This window comes from Scyliorhinus torazame, chromosome 13 (genome assembly GCF_047496885.1).
Source record: "Scyliorhinus torazame isolate Kashiwa2021f chromosome 13, sScyTor2.1, whole genome shotgun sequence".
In the NCBI taxonomy this organism is placed as follows: domain Eukaryota; kingdom Metazoa; phylum Chordata; class Chondrichthyes; order Carcharhiniformes; family Scyliorhinidae; genus Scyliorhinus; species Scyliorhinus torazame.
In genome coordinates this window covers 86,526,141-86,541,002 of record NC_092719.1, presented here as the reverse complement: position 1 = coordinate 86,541,002, position 14,862 = coordinate 86,526,141, and the positions used below count along the sequence as shown (strand labels likewise).

General features: G+C 50.1%; 1 protein-coding gene across 2 annotated transcripts in view; it reads right to left on the bottom strand.

Moving 5' to 3' along the window:
* Window positions 1–14,862, bottom strand: part of LOC140388177 (cilia- and flagella-associated protein 54-like) — a 948,449-nt gene that overhangs the window by 701,222 nt on the left and 232,365 nt on the right. For both annotated transcript variants that reach the window (XM_072471937.1, XM_072471938.1), the window contains exon 9: window positions 10,816–10,992. In XM_072471937.1, the coding sequence (XP_072328038.1) occupies window positions 10,816–10,992 (177 nt within the window). The remainder of the gene's footprint in view (window positions 1–10,815; window positions 10,993–14,862) is intronic.

The following is a 14,862-nucleotide window of genomic DNA, read 5'->3' as shown; positions in this document are numbered from 1 at the left end:
TCTATTGTTCCCTGTCTGTTCACTCTTCCCCCCCTTCCCCCACCTTCTGCCCCCTACCCCCTCCTGTGGTTCGCCTTTCTTTCCTCTTAGGTTTAACTGCCGTCGGCCCCCGGTCTATCCTTCCCTCTCATGCCTTGGCTACTTTCCCCTGATGTTTGGCTACCTGGCTATTCTTCTGCTTGTTCGTTGGCCACAAATAAGTCCCAGAACAATGGAATGAATGGCTCCCACATTCTGTGGAAGCCATCGTCTGACCCTCGGATGGCGAGTTTGATTTTCTCCATTTGGAGAGATTCTGAGAGGTCGGACAACCAGTCTGCAGCTTTGGGGTGGTGCTACTGACTGCCAGCCGAACAGGATTCTACGGCGGGCGATCAGGGAGACAAAGGCAAGGGCGTCCACCCTCCTCCCCAGGAATAGATCTGGCTGGTCTGATACCCCGAAGACCGCCAATTTCGGGCATGGCTCCACCCTCATCCCCACCACTTTGGACATTGCCTCGAAGAAGGCTGTCCAGTACCCTGCAAGTCTGGGGCAAGACCAGAACATGTGGGTGTGGTTGGCCAGGCCTCCTTGGCACCCTTCACGTCTATCCTCCACCTCCGGGAAGAACCTACTCATATACGTTCTTGTTAAGTGGGCTCTATGTACCACTTTTAGTTGCGTCAGGCTGAGCCTTGCGCACGTGAAGGTGGAGTTGACCAGAAGTCTTTTTCAAGCTGGTTAATGCGGTGATCTCTGGGTTTGTGTGGGTGGGAAAACCCCGTGAGGAAGCAAAGTGCTGTTGGAGTGGAGCCGGGGAGGGGGGGGGGGGGTTGGCCCATCCAAATTTTAGGAATTACTACTTGGCGGCAAATATAGCCATGATCTGGAAGTGAGTAGTGGGGAGGGGTAGGTATGGGAGCGGGTAGAGTGGCATCATGTAGGGGCACAGGTTTTTTTTTTAATTAAATATTTTATTGAAAATTTTTGGTCAACCAACACAGTACATTGTGCATCCTCTACACAATATTATAACAACACAAATAACAATGACCTATTTTATAAACAAAAACAAAAAAATGAATAAATAATAAATAACAAAAATGAAAACTAGCCCTAATTGGCAACTGCCTTGTCACAAGTAACACTCTCCAAAAATATAATTTAACAGTCCAATATATAATTATCTGTAGCAACGACCTATACATACTATACAGTATATATTAACAACCCTGAGAGTCCTTCTGGTTCCTCCTCCCCCCCCCCCCCCCCCCCCCCCCCCCCCCCCCCCCCCCCCCCCCCCCCCCCCGATCCTGGGCTGCTGCTGCTGCCTTCTTTTTCCCATTCCGTCTATCTTTCTGCGAGGTATTCGACGAACGGTTGCCACCGCCTGGTGAACCCTTGAGCCGACCCCCTTAGGACGAACTTAATCCGCTCTAGCTTTATAAACCCCGCCATGTCATTTATCCAGGTCTCCACCCCCGGGGGCTTGGCTTCTTTCCACATTAGCAATATCCTGCGCCGGGCTACTAGGGACGCAAAGGCCAAAACATCGGCCTCTCTCGCCTTCTTGCACTCCCGGCTCTTGTGCAACCCCAAATATAGCCAACCCCCAGCTTGGTTCGACCCGGACTCCTACTACTTTTGAAAGCACCTTTGTCACCCCCATCCAAAACCCCTGTAGTGCCGAGCATGACGAAAACATATGGGTATGATTCGCTGGGCTTCTCGAGCACCTCGCACACCTATCCTCCACCCCAAAAAAGTTACTGAGCCGTGCTCCAGTCATATGTGCCCTGTGTAATACCTTAAACTGAATCAGGCTTAGCCTGGCACACGAGGACGACGAGTTTACCCTGCTTAGGGCATCTGCCCACAGCCCCTCCTCGATCTCCTCCCCCAGCTCTTCTTCCCATTTCCCTTTTAGTTCATCTACCATAGTCTCCCCTTCGTCCCTCATTTCCCTATATATATCTGACACCTTACCATCCCCCACCCGTCTTTGAGATCACTCTGTCCTGCACCTCTTGTGTCGGGAGCTGCGGGAATTCCCTCACCTGTTGCCTCGCAAAAGCCCTCAGTTGCATATACCTGAATGCATTCCCTTGGGGCAACCCATATTTCTCGGTCAGCGCTCCCAGACTCGCGAACTTCCCATCCACAAACAGATCTTTCAGTTGCGTTATTCCTGCTCTTTGCCACATTCCATATCCCCCATCCATTCCCCCCGGGGCAAACCTATGGTTGTTTCTTATCGGGGACCCCCCCCAAGGCTCCAGTCTTTCCCCTATGCCGTCTCCACTGTCCCCAAATCTTCAGTGTAGCCACCACCACCGGGCTTGTGGTGTAGTTCCTCGGTGAGAACGGCAATGGGGCTGTCACCATAGCCTGTAGGCTAGTCCCCCTACAGGACGCCCTCTCTAATCTCTTCCACGCCGCTCCCTCCTCCTCTCCCATCCACTTACTCACCATTGAAATATTAGCGGCCCAATAATACTCACTTAGGCTCGGTAGTGCCAGCCCCCCCCTATCCCTGCTACGCTGTAAGAATCCCTTCCTCACTCTCGGGGTCTTCCCGGCCCACACAAAACCCATGATGCTCTTTTCAATCCTTTTTAAAAAAGCCTTCGTGATCACCACCGGGAGGCACTGAAACACAAAGAGGAATCTCGGGAGGACCACCATCTTAACCGCCTGCACCCTCCCTGCCATTGACAGGGATACCATATCCCATCTCTTGAAATCCTCCTCCATCTGTTCCACCAACCGCGTTAAATTTAACCTATGCAATGTGCCCCAATTCTTAGCTATCTGGATCCCCAGGTAACGAAAGTCCCTTGTTACCTTCCTCAACGGTAGGTCCTCTATTTCTCTACTCTGCTCCCCTGGATGCACCACAAACAACTCACTTTTCCCCATGTTCAATTTATACCCTGAAAAATCCCCAAACTCCCCAAGTATCCGCATTATTTCTGGCATCCCCTCCGCCGGGTCCGCCACGTATAGTAGCAAATCGTCCGCATACAAAGATACCCGGTGCTCTTCTCCTCCCCTAAGTACTCCCCTCCACTTCTTGGAACCCCTCAACGCTATCGCCAGGGGCTCAATCGCCAGTGCAAACAATAATGGGGACAGAGGGCATCCCTGCCTTGTCCCTCTATGGAGCCGAAAATATGCAGATCCCCGTCCATTCGTGACCACGCTCGCCACTGGGGCCCTATACAACAGCTGCACCCATCTAACATACCCCTCTCCAAAACCAAATCTCCTCAACACCTCCCACAAATAATCCCACTCCACTCTATCAAATGCTTTCTCGGCATCCATCGCCACTACTATCTCCGTTTCTCCCTCTGGTGGGGCCATCATCATTACCCCTAACAACCTCCGTATATTCGTGTTCAGCTGTCTCCCCTTCACAAACCCAGTTTGGTCCTCGTGGACCACCCCCGGGACACATTCCTCTATTCTCATTGCCATTACCTTGGCCAGGACCTTGGCATCTACATTTAGGAGGGAAATAGGTCTATAGGACCCGCATTGTAGCGGGTCCTTTTCCTTCTTTAAGAGAAGCGATATCGTTGCTTCAGACATAGTCGGGGGCGGTTGTCCCCTTTCCTTTGCCTCATTAAAGGTCCTCGTCAGTAACGGGGCGAGCAAGTCCACATATTTTCTATAGAATTCGACTGGGAATCCATCCGGTCCCGGGACCTTTCCCGCCTGCATGCTCCTAATTCCTTTCACCACTTCTTCTACCTCGATCTGTGCTCCCAGTCCCACCCTTTCCTGCTCTTCCACCTTGGGAAATTCCAGCCGATCCAAGAAGCCCATCATTCTCTCCCTCCCATCCGGGGGTTGAGCTTCATATAATTTTTTATAAAATGTCTTGAACACTCCATTCACTCTCTCCGCTCCCCGCTCCATCTCTCCTTCCTCATCCCTCACTCCCCCTATTTCCCTCGCTGCTCCCCTTTTCCTCAATTGGTGTGCCAGCAACCTGCTCGCCTTCTCCCCATATTCGTACTGTACACCCTGTGCCTTCCTCCATTGTGCCTCTGCAGTGCCTGTAGTCAGCAAGTCAAATTCTACGTGTAGCCTTTGCCTTTCCCTGTACAGTCCCTCCTCCGGTGCTTCCGCATATTGTCTGTCCACCCTCAAAAGTTCTTGCAGCAACCGCTCCCGTTCCTTACTCTCCTGCTTCCCTTTATGTGCCCTTATTGATATCAGCTCCCCTCTAACCACCGCCTTCAACGCCTCCCAGACCACTCCCACCTGGACCTCCCCATTATCATTGAGTTCCAAGTACTTTTCAATGCACCCCCTCACCCTTAGACACACCCCCTCATCTGCCATTAGCCCCATGTCCATTCTCCAGGGTGGGCGCCCTCCTGTTTCCTCCCCTATCTCCAAGTCCACCCAGTGTGGAGCGTGATCCGAAATGGCTATAGCCGTATACTCCGTTCCCCTCACCTTCGGGATCAATGCCCTACCCAGCACAAAAAAGTCTATTCGCGAGTAGACTTTATGGACATAGGAGAAAAACGAGAACTCCTTACTCCTAGGTCTGCTAAATCTCCACGGGTCTACACCTCCCATCTGCTCCATAAAATCTTTAAGTACCTTGGCTGCTGCCGGCCTCCTTCCAGTCCTGGACTTCGACCTACCCAGCCCTGGTTCCAACACCGTATTAAAATCTCCCCCCATTATCAGCTTTCCCATCTCTAGGTCCGGAATGCGTCCTAGCATCCGCCTCATAAAATTGGCATCATCCCAGTTCAGGGCATATACGTTTACCAAAACCACCGTCTCCCCCTGTAGTTTGCCACTCACCATCACGTATCTGCCCCCGTTATCCGCCACTATAGTCTTTGCCTCGAACATTACCCGCTTCCCCACTAATATAGCCACCCCCCTGTTTTTCGCATCTAGCCCCGAATGGAACACCTGCCCCACCCATCCTTTGCGTAGCCTAACCTGGTCTATCAGTTACAGGTGCGTTTCCTGTAACATAACCGCATCTGCCTTAAGTTTCTTAAGGTGTGCGAGTACCCGTGCCCTCTTTATCGGCCCGTTCAGCCCTCTCACGTTCCACGTGATCAGCCGAGTTGGGGGGCTTCCTACCCCCCCCCCCCTTGTCGATTAGCCATCACCTTTTTCCAGCTCCTCACCCGGTTCCCACGCAGCTGTATCTCCCCCAGGCGGTGCCCCCCCGCCCATCCTCTCCCATACCAGCTCCCCCCTCTCCCCAGCAGCAGCAACCCAGTAATTCCCTCATCCCACCCCCCCCCCCCCCGCTAGATCCCCCGCTAGCGTAATTACTCCCCCCATGTTGCTCCCAGAAGTCAGCAAACTCTGGCTGACCTCGGCTTCCCCCCGTGACCTCGGCTCGCACCGTGCGACGCCCCCTCCTTCCTGCTTCTCTATTCCCGCCATGATTCTCATAGCGCGGGAACCAAGCCCGCGCTTCTCCCTTAGCCCCGCCCCCAATGGCCAACGCCCCATCTCCTCCACCTCCCCTCCTCCCCCCATCACCACCTGTGGGAGAGAGAAAAGTTACCACATCGCAGGATTAGTACATAAAACTCCTCTTTCCCCCCCACATTCGCCCCACCACTTTGTTCGAACGTTCTTTTTAATAACCCGCTCATTCCAGTTTTTCTTCCACAATAAAAGTCCACGCTTCATCCGCCGTCTCAAAGTAGTGGTGCCTCCCTTGATATGTGACCCACAGTCTTGCCGGTTGCAGCATTCCAAATGTTATCTTCTTTTTATGAAGCACCGCCTTGGCCCGATTAAAGCTCGCCCTCCTTCTCGCCACCTCCGCACTCCAGTCTTGATAAACGCGGATCACCGCGTTCTCCCATTTACTGCTCCGAGTTTTCTTCGCCCATCTAAGGACCATTTCTCTATCCTTAAAACGGAGGAATCTCACCACTATGGCTCTGGGAATTTCTCCTGCTCTCGGTCCTCGCGCCATCACTCGGTATGCTCCCTCCACCTCCAACAGACCCGCCGGGGCCTCCGCTCCCATTAACGAGTGCAGCATCGTGCTCACATATGCCCCGACGTCCGCTCCCTCCACACCTTCAGGAAGACCAAGAATCCTCAGGTTGTTCCTCCTTGCGTTGTTTTCCAGTGCCTCCAACCTTTCCACACATCGTTTCTGATGTGCCTCCTGCGTCTCCGTCTTCACCACCAGGCCCTGTATATCGTCCTCATTCTCGGCTGCCTTTGCCTTCACGACCCGAAGCTCCCGCTCCTGGGTCTTTTGTTCCTCCCTTAGCCCTTCGATCGCCTGTAGTATCGGGGCCAACAGCTCTTTCTTCATTTCCTTTTTGATCTCTTCCACACAGCATTTCAAGAACTCTTGTTGTTCAGGGCCCCATGTTAAACTGCCACCTTCCGACGCCATCTTGGTTTTTGCTTGCCTTCCTTGCCGCTGTTCTAAAGGATCCACTGCAATCTGGCCACTCTCTCCTCCTTTTTCCATCCGTATCCAGGGGGGACTCCCTTCTGGTTTACCGCACAGTGTTTTTAGCCGTCAAAATTGCCGTTGGGGCTCCTATCAAGAGCCCAAAAGTCCGTTTCACAGGGAGCTGCCGAAACGTGCGACTCAGCTGGTCATCGCCGCACCCGGAAGTTCGTAGAGGCACAAGTTTAGGAGCACTGGTAACGGCACCTCTGCCGTTCTCGCCGGCCCGGTAGTCTATAAGGTGGTGGCGGCTCTGAGAGTTTGGGGACAGTGGCGGAGGAATATGGGAGTGGGGGGAGCGTCGCTGTGGGCTCCAATTTGTGGCAATTCCCGGTTTGTCCCGGGGTGGTTAGATGGGGGGTTTTGGAGGTGGCAGAGAGCACGTATTGAGAGGCTGGGGGGATAGGTTTATCGATGGGAGCTTTCTTTGCAAGGTTTGGAGGAGGAGTTTGAATTGCCGGGTGGGTATGGGTTTCGATATCTGTAGGTGAGGGACTTTGTTCGAAGGCAGGTTTCGACCTTTCCGCTTCGATCGCCACAGGGGATACAGGATAAGGCAGTTTCAAATACGGGGGTGGGGGAGGGGAAGATCTCAGAAATTTATAAAGAACTTATGGAGTGGGAGAGAATCCAGATAGGGGCGGTGAAGCACAAGTGAGAAGACGGGCTGGGAACGGAGCCAGAGGCAGGTCTGTGGGAGGATGCTCTGAACAGAGTCAACGGGCGAGATTCTCCACTCCTGAGCCGGTTGGGAGAATCGCCTGGGCCGCCAAAATTTCCCAAGTGGCGGGAACGGCCCGGTCGAGTTCCGCGGGCCGCAGGCCAGAGAATCGGCGGAGACCCCCAAAATGGCGATTCTCCGGCACCCCCGCTATTCTCAGGCCCGGATGGGCCGAGTGGCCAGGCCAAAACGGCGGGTTCCCCCCGGCGCCGTCCACACCTGGTCGCTGCCATTGTGAACGGTGCGTGAACGCTGGGGGGACGGCCTGCGGGGGGGGGGGGGGGGGGGGGGGCGAGGGGGGATCCGGCACTGGGGGGTACCTCAAATGTGGGGTGGCCCGCGATCGGTGCCCACCAATCATCGGGCCGTCCTCTCTGAAGGAGGACCTCCTTTCTTCCACGGCCCCGTAAGATCCGTCCGGCATCTTCTTGCGGGGCGGACTTAGAGAGGACGGCAACCACGCATGCGTGGGTTGGCGCCGGCCAACCCGCGCATGCGCGGATGACATCCGTTATGCAGCGCCGGCCGCGTCATCTATGCGGCGGCGCCTTTACGCGGGCGACAAGACCTGGCGCGTGTAGATGACGTGGCCCGATCCTGGCCCATTGTCGGGGCCTGAATCGGTCGGGATCGGGGCCGTATCGCGCCATCGTGAACCTTAACGGCGTTCACGACGGCGTGGCCACTTCGGCGCGGGAGTGGAGAATCCCGCCCAACATGTCCTCATCATGTGCCAGGCTCAATGCAAGGTGGTTCACCGGGCACACATGACGGTGGCTCGGATGAGCAGGTTTTTTGGGCTCGAGGACAGGTGTGTGAGGTGTGCAGGAGGACCCGCTAATCATGGCCACATGTTTTGGGCATGTCTGAAACTTAGGGGATTTTGGCAGGGATTTGCCAATGTCACGTCTACGGTGCTAAAAACAAGGGTGGCACCGAGTCTAGAGGTGGCGATCTTCGGAGTGTCGGAAGACCCGGGAGTCCAGGGGGGCGAGAGAGGCGGATATTTTCGCCTTTGCCTCCTTGGTAGCCCGGAGACGGATCTTATTAGCGTGGAGGGACTCGGAGCTCCCGAAATCGAGGGTATGGATTAGCGACATGGCTGGGTTTCTCAGGCTTGAGAAAATCAAGTTTGCCCTGAGAAGAATGTTAGGGTTCGTCCGGAGGTGGCAGCCGTTTATCAACTTCTTTAGGGAAAACTAAACTGTTAGCAGAGACAATAAGGTGGAGGTTTAGGGAATGAGTTGGGTAGGGGGAGTCAGTTTAGTTCAGTTTAGGCGGGATCAACGAGAGGAGATGGAGGGACTTGGGAAATGTGTGTCTCAGCTATACTGGCCAATTCAACGCTCGGACATTCCACGTGACCAGCTTGGTCGACGGGCTCCCCGCCTCCCTCCCCTGCTGATCAGCCATACCCCTTCTTGGGCCAGCCTCCAGACGCTTCACAAGCCCCTCCAGGCCCACCCTTGGATATCCAACACATCCCTCTCTTCCCAATTGTGCCACATCGAGCACACCCATGTCAGCAACTCTCCCCTCTTCCCGCCCCCTTCCACCCTCAAACAAAGATCCAACTCCCCCCCCCTCCCCCCCAATGCCTTCCTCCTGACAACCATCACTTTAATTCCATTAACTAGCCCACCTAGCTCGCATGGTGGCCCCCGCCCAAGGCAACCAATCTCCCTATCCCCCTCCAATCCCCCCCCTAACCACCAACAAACAAAGAAGAACGAAAAGCACACTCACCATCGCTGCTTCCCCGTCAAATTCCACCCCAAAATACCCATCCCAGACCTTTTTCCATAAACACAAAGCTACTCTCAAAGTTCAGTGTCCTCACACTCCTCCAGCCCATGGTCCCTCATAAAGTCTACGCCTCCTCCGGCGAGTCAAAATAAAACTCTTGCTTCTGATGAGTCACCCACAAGCGGGCAGGGTACAACAACCCAATCTTCACTCCCTTCTTGAAGAGGACAGCCTTTAGCCGGTTGTACCTGGCTCTCCTTTTCGCCAACTCTACACCCAGATCCTGGTAGATCCGCAGTTCACCCCCTTACCAGGTACACCTCCTGGTTTCTCGCGCCCACTTGCCGAAGAAACGGTGCAACCTCACCACCATCACCAATAAAAATCTAAATTAAATTAATTCAAAAACTTTGGCTCAGATTTTCTGGTCAGCAGCAAAGGAACATAATTTGCCTTTCACTTTGCTGCTGACAGTTGGCCACAGGGCTTTAGAGCAGTCACTTGCTGTCATCAGGGACCTGATCAAGCACAGAGTCCTCTTCAGGGGGTCAGTCAAATCTGTGAGCAGTACAAGAAACAGTGTGACTCTTCAACAAATCAGATGAACTAGGATTGATCTCATGGCTTGATGTTAAGAGTAGAATGGGGGATATGGCAAGCCATGAGATTACAGGTTGTGATTGAATACAGTTCTGCTGCTGCTGCTATCCCACAGCATATTAATAATGCCCAGTTTTGAACTGTCATATCTGTTCCTGATCTATCCCATTTATCTGTTGGTAGTGCCACACATGGTAAAGGGTATCCTCAATGTGAAGACTGGACATTATTTCCACAAGGACTGTGCGGTGATCACATCTATCAATATCATCATGTACAGATGTATCTGTGACAGGTAGATCGGTGAGGACAAGATCTCTTGCCACCTGCCACAGACACATCCCAGCAAATGTGTCCTTAGCCAGCTCAGTCAATATTGGTACTACCAAGTCAAGTGAGTGATGGCATTACGTCCCTTACCCAGAGTACATTATGTGCCATTGCTATCCTCTGCGCTTCTTTTAAATTCAATTTTAAAAAGGAAGACCTTGCTTTAAAAAACACTTTTCACAACCACCGGACGACTCGAAATGCTTTAGAACTAATGAGGTACTATATAACATGTAGTCAGTGTTTTAATGTAGTAAACACAACTTTGTTCTTTGTTCTTTGTTCTTTGAGAAGTCCACTGCTCTTCTTGAGAACAGTGCCATGCAACCTTTTACATCCACCTGAGCAGTCTCAGAGTAACAATTTGTCCAAAACATAGCACCTCCAACAGTGCAGCACTCACTCCCTCAATACTGAACCAGAATGTGAGTCTTGATTATTGCACTCCAAACCTGGAAGCTTGTGATTCAGAGGCAGTTGTACCACTAACTGATCAGTTTTTTTTTCAACTTTTCTGTAGTGATACAACTGAATAGCTGGTTCGGCCATTTAGGAGGATAGTTAAGAGAGTCTACCACATTGCTGGGTATCTGGAGACACCCCTAGGCCAGGCCAGGTTGGAACAACACATTTCCTTCCCTGGAGGACATTGTGAACCAGATGGACTTTTACATCAGTTCATGGTAACCATTAAGGAGACTTGTTTTCTAGTCCAGATTTATAAATTAAGTCAATTTAAATTCCACCAGCTGTTATGATCAGGATCCAGGTCTCTAGATTATTAATCCAGTCAAATTATCACTATTCTACCGTTTCCGACAATTATTGAATCTTATCAGTACTAGTCCTAAAAATGTTGAAATATTATATTATAACCATTTTGAAAATAGTGATATCCATTTTTGCACTGGCAAAAATATAAATTAACATGTCATCTAAAAGAATACTTTAAAAGTTTGTCAACCTTTTCAGATGAAGTAAAATGAGCTGGTTTGAATATCATAGAATTGTGTGATCTGGACAGCAGGATGGGGGCTGGTACAACACCAAGTTTTCTGTTATCTGTTGTTGGCTGTTGTGTGCTTAACAAATATAGCATCTTCTCCTCAGCTTCAGCCTTCTGTAGCAGAGTTGCAGCTTTCTACAAAATAATATAATTCCTTTAATAGCAGCTCTCATCATCAAGAATAATTTTAAAATTTAACTAATTGCAACTATGATATCATTAATGTTTTTGTCATGTCCACTTCTGCTAATTTTATGACATTTATATTTAAATTTACCTATACTGTTTATAGTGAAGGAACAGCATATTGATGACTGTAATTGGAATTCCCTCAAGATTTCTTCTACTTTGGCAAGATACCTTCAGCAGAGGTTTAGCAGAAACCCTGGCTTGGATTTTCTGGGATGCCCATTCACTGGATTCTTCTGGTCCCGCAGAAGTAAATGGACTTTTGACTGGCTGGTCGCATCCCGCTGTTTACGCACATTATCGGAATTTTCACCAAGTTACCGATAAAGTTTTGGGGAAGTGAGAAGAACCATGAGGAAATGTTAAGCATATTCTTACTCATGTTATTAAACCCCCTCATACCATGGGCGGGATTCTCCAGCCGCTCACGCCCGGCGACTGGAGAATTCCGCCCAAGGACAATGGAATTTTCCATTGTCCGCATGCCGCCTGTGGCGATCTTGTGGCGGGCCAGGCGGAAGAATCCAGCCCTATATTAAAATATACCAGTTGATGGCATCATCTGCACTTATTATACTAAAAATAAAAAAGCCATGAAAGCAGCCCACACTCTATTTACAATCCATCAAAAATTCAGGGTCATAATTTATCAGCACATATTCTTTAATGGAAATTTCTTGGAGACAGTTACTATAAATAGAATAGTAATCGATCAGAAATCTAATCATTAACAGTGAGCAAAATTTACCATAATGTAAACAGAAAAAGAAACACAGAAGCAATGAGTTGTTAATAATACATTTGAAATTGCTTTCAATCACCAATTCCCTTCTTGCAAACTTTTAATGATCAAGACTCAAAATGAGGAATCTGGCAAAATAAAAGCAAAATTAATCACAAATTATAGAATTGTTGAACACAAATCGTTCCCTTTTGTCTTTTGGAGCGATTTTACGAATACTTTTGCATGCGAGATTCAACCTCTCTAAAATCCAGATCTAAGGAGCGTATAAACGTACAGGGCCGGAAAATAAAATTCCAGTCCACGTGGTCAGTCCCACAGTTCACACCAGCTATATCTATTAATTGATCCACCAAATCGTGGGCAAAATTCTCCATTTGGGAAATGTTCACCCACCAGCGCTGAATTGCACCCGATATGCACTCCCAGCTGGCCAGGCAAATTCAAAAAATATATATTTTTATTGGAGTTGTAACACTTTATATCAACATTTACAAACCAGAATAAAAACAACAGGAACAACATATCTATCACAGATGTCACAGCGCCTGGGACCATAGTCCCAGCATTTCCATATTTAGAATATTGGTGAATAAAATATTGTGAATAGTAAAAAAGAGAACATATTATTTATAGTGATGGAGAGAATAGTATTGCAGCATCGATTACAGAGGATGAGAATGGTCTTCTCTTTCCCTGGTCCATGAAGGACGGGTTACACCTAAACTGGAGTGGCACCAACATCCTGGGCAGGAGGATTGCTAGAGCTCTTCGGGATGGTTTAAACTAATTTACAGGGGGATGGGAACCAGAGCTACGGATCAGAGGTTAGGGTAGCTGTTGAATGGGCAGAAATAGTATGCAGTGAGTCTGTGAGGAAGGATAGACAGTTGATAGGGCAAAGTTGCACTCAGTGGGATGGGTTAAAGTGTGTCTGTTTCAATGCAAGGAGTATCAGGAATAAGGGAGATGAACTTGGAGCATGGATCCGTACTGGAACTACGATGTTATGGCCATTACGGAGACATGGATTTCACAGGGGCAGGAGTGGTTGTTAGATGTTCCGGGGTTGAGATGTTTTAAGAAGAATAGGGAGGGAGGTAAATGAGGGGGAGTGACACTGTTAATTGGAGAGTGCATCACAGCTGCAGAAAGGGAGGTAGTCGAGGAGGGTTTGTCGACTGAGTCAGCATGGGTGGAAGTCAGAAACAAGAACGGAGCAGTCACTTTATCGGGAATTTTCTATAGACCCCCCAATAGAAGCAGAGAGATGGAGGAACAGATTGGGCGGCAGATCTTGGAAAGGTGCAGAAGTAACAGAGTTGTTGTCATGGGTGACTTCAACTTCCCTAATATTGACTGGAACCTCCTAAGTGCAAATGGTTTGGATGGAGCAGATTTTGTCAGGTGTGTACAGGAAGGATTCCTGACCCAATATGTAGATAGACCGACTAGGGGGGAGGCCATATTGGATTTGGTGCTTGGCAACGAATCAGGCCAGGTGTCAGATGTCTTGGTGGGAGAGCATTTCAGTGACTGTGACCACAACTCCTTAACCTTTACCATAGTCATGGAGAGGGATAGGAACAGACAGTATGCAAAGATATCTAATTGGGGGAGGGGAAATTATACTGCTATTAGACAGGAGCTGATGAGCATAAATTAGGAACAGATGTTCTCGGGGAAATGCACAACAGTAACGTAAGGGGTGTTTAAGGAGCACTTGCTGCGAGTGCTGGATAGTTAGTCCCACTGAGACAAGGAAGGAATGGTCAGGTGAAGGAGCCTTGGATGACAAGAGAAGTGGAGCTAGTCAAGATAGCTCACAACTGGACAAGACTGCGCAAGTGGAACCTGATCAGCCTGCTGGAGGAGGTGAAGAGGGACCTATAAAGATGGGACTCACTCCTGCTCTCGCTTGCGGGAAGGTACGATTAAAATGAAAGTGCTGCCCATGTTACTCTTCATATTCAGATCGCTCCCAATCTTTATCCCAAATCCTTCTTCACCAGTCGACTTCCATCCTAGCAGAGGTCTCCACCGAGTGATCAGGGAGGGGAAGGCCAAGGCAACTGCCTCTAGTCAAGAGGAAGAAAGGAGCTTACATCAGGTTGAGGAAGCAAGGATCTGGCACGGCTCTAGAGGGTAACAAGGTAGCCAGGAAGGAACTCAAAAATGGAGTGAGGAGAGTTATATAGGGGCATGAAAAAGCTCTGGTGGGAACAATTAGGGAAAATCCCACTTATGTGAGAAATAAGAGGATGATCAGAGTGAGAGTAGGGCCGATCAGGGATAGTGGAGGGAACTTGTGCCCAGAGTCTGAGGACATAGGGGAGGCCCTAAATGAACATTTTGCTTCAGTATTCACTGGAGAGAGGGACCTTGTTGCTTGTGAGAACAGCATGATCCAGGTTAATAGACTCGAACAGGTTGATATTAAGAAGGAGGATGTGCTGGAAATTCTGAAAAACATCAGGATAGATAAGTCCCCTGGGCCAGATGGGATATACCCAAGGTTACTACAAGAAGCGAGGGAGGAGATTGCTGCGCTGTTGGCGATGATCTTTGCGTCCTCACTCTCCACTGGAGTAGTGCCGGTTGATTGGAGGGAGGTGAATGTTGTTCCCCTGTTCAAGAAATGGAATAGGGAAATCCCTGGGAATGACAGACCAGTCAGTCTTACGTCTGTGATGAGCAAAATACTGGAAAGGATTCTGAGAGATATGATTTTAGAATTCATAGAATTTACAGTGCAGAAGGAGGCCAATCGGCCCATCGAGTCTGCACCGGCCCTTACAAAGAGCACCCTACTGAAGCCCACGTATCTACCCTATCCCCGTAACCGAGTAACCCCCACTTAACAGTTTTTGGACACTAAGGGCAACTTAGCACGGCCAATCCACCTACTCACACATCTTTGGACTGTGGGAGGAAACCGGAGCACACAGAGGAAACCCACACCCAAACCCGGAGGAAATCCACGCAGACACGGGGAGAACGTGCAGACTCTGCACAGACAGTGACCCAGCTGGGAATCGAACCTGGCACCGTGGAGCTGTGAAGCAACTGTGCTA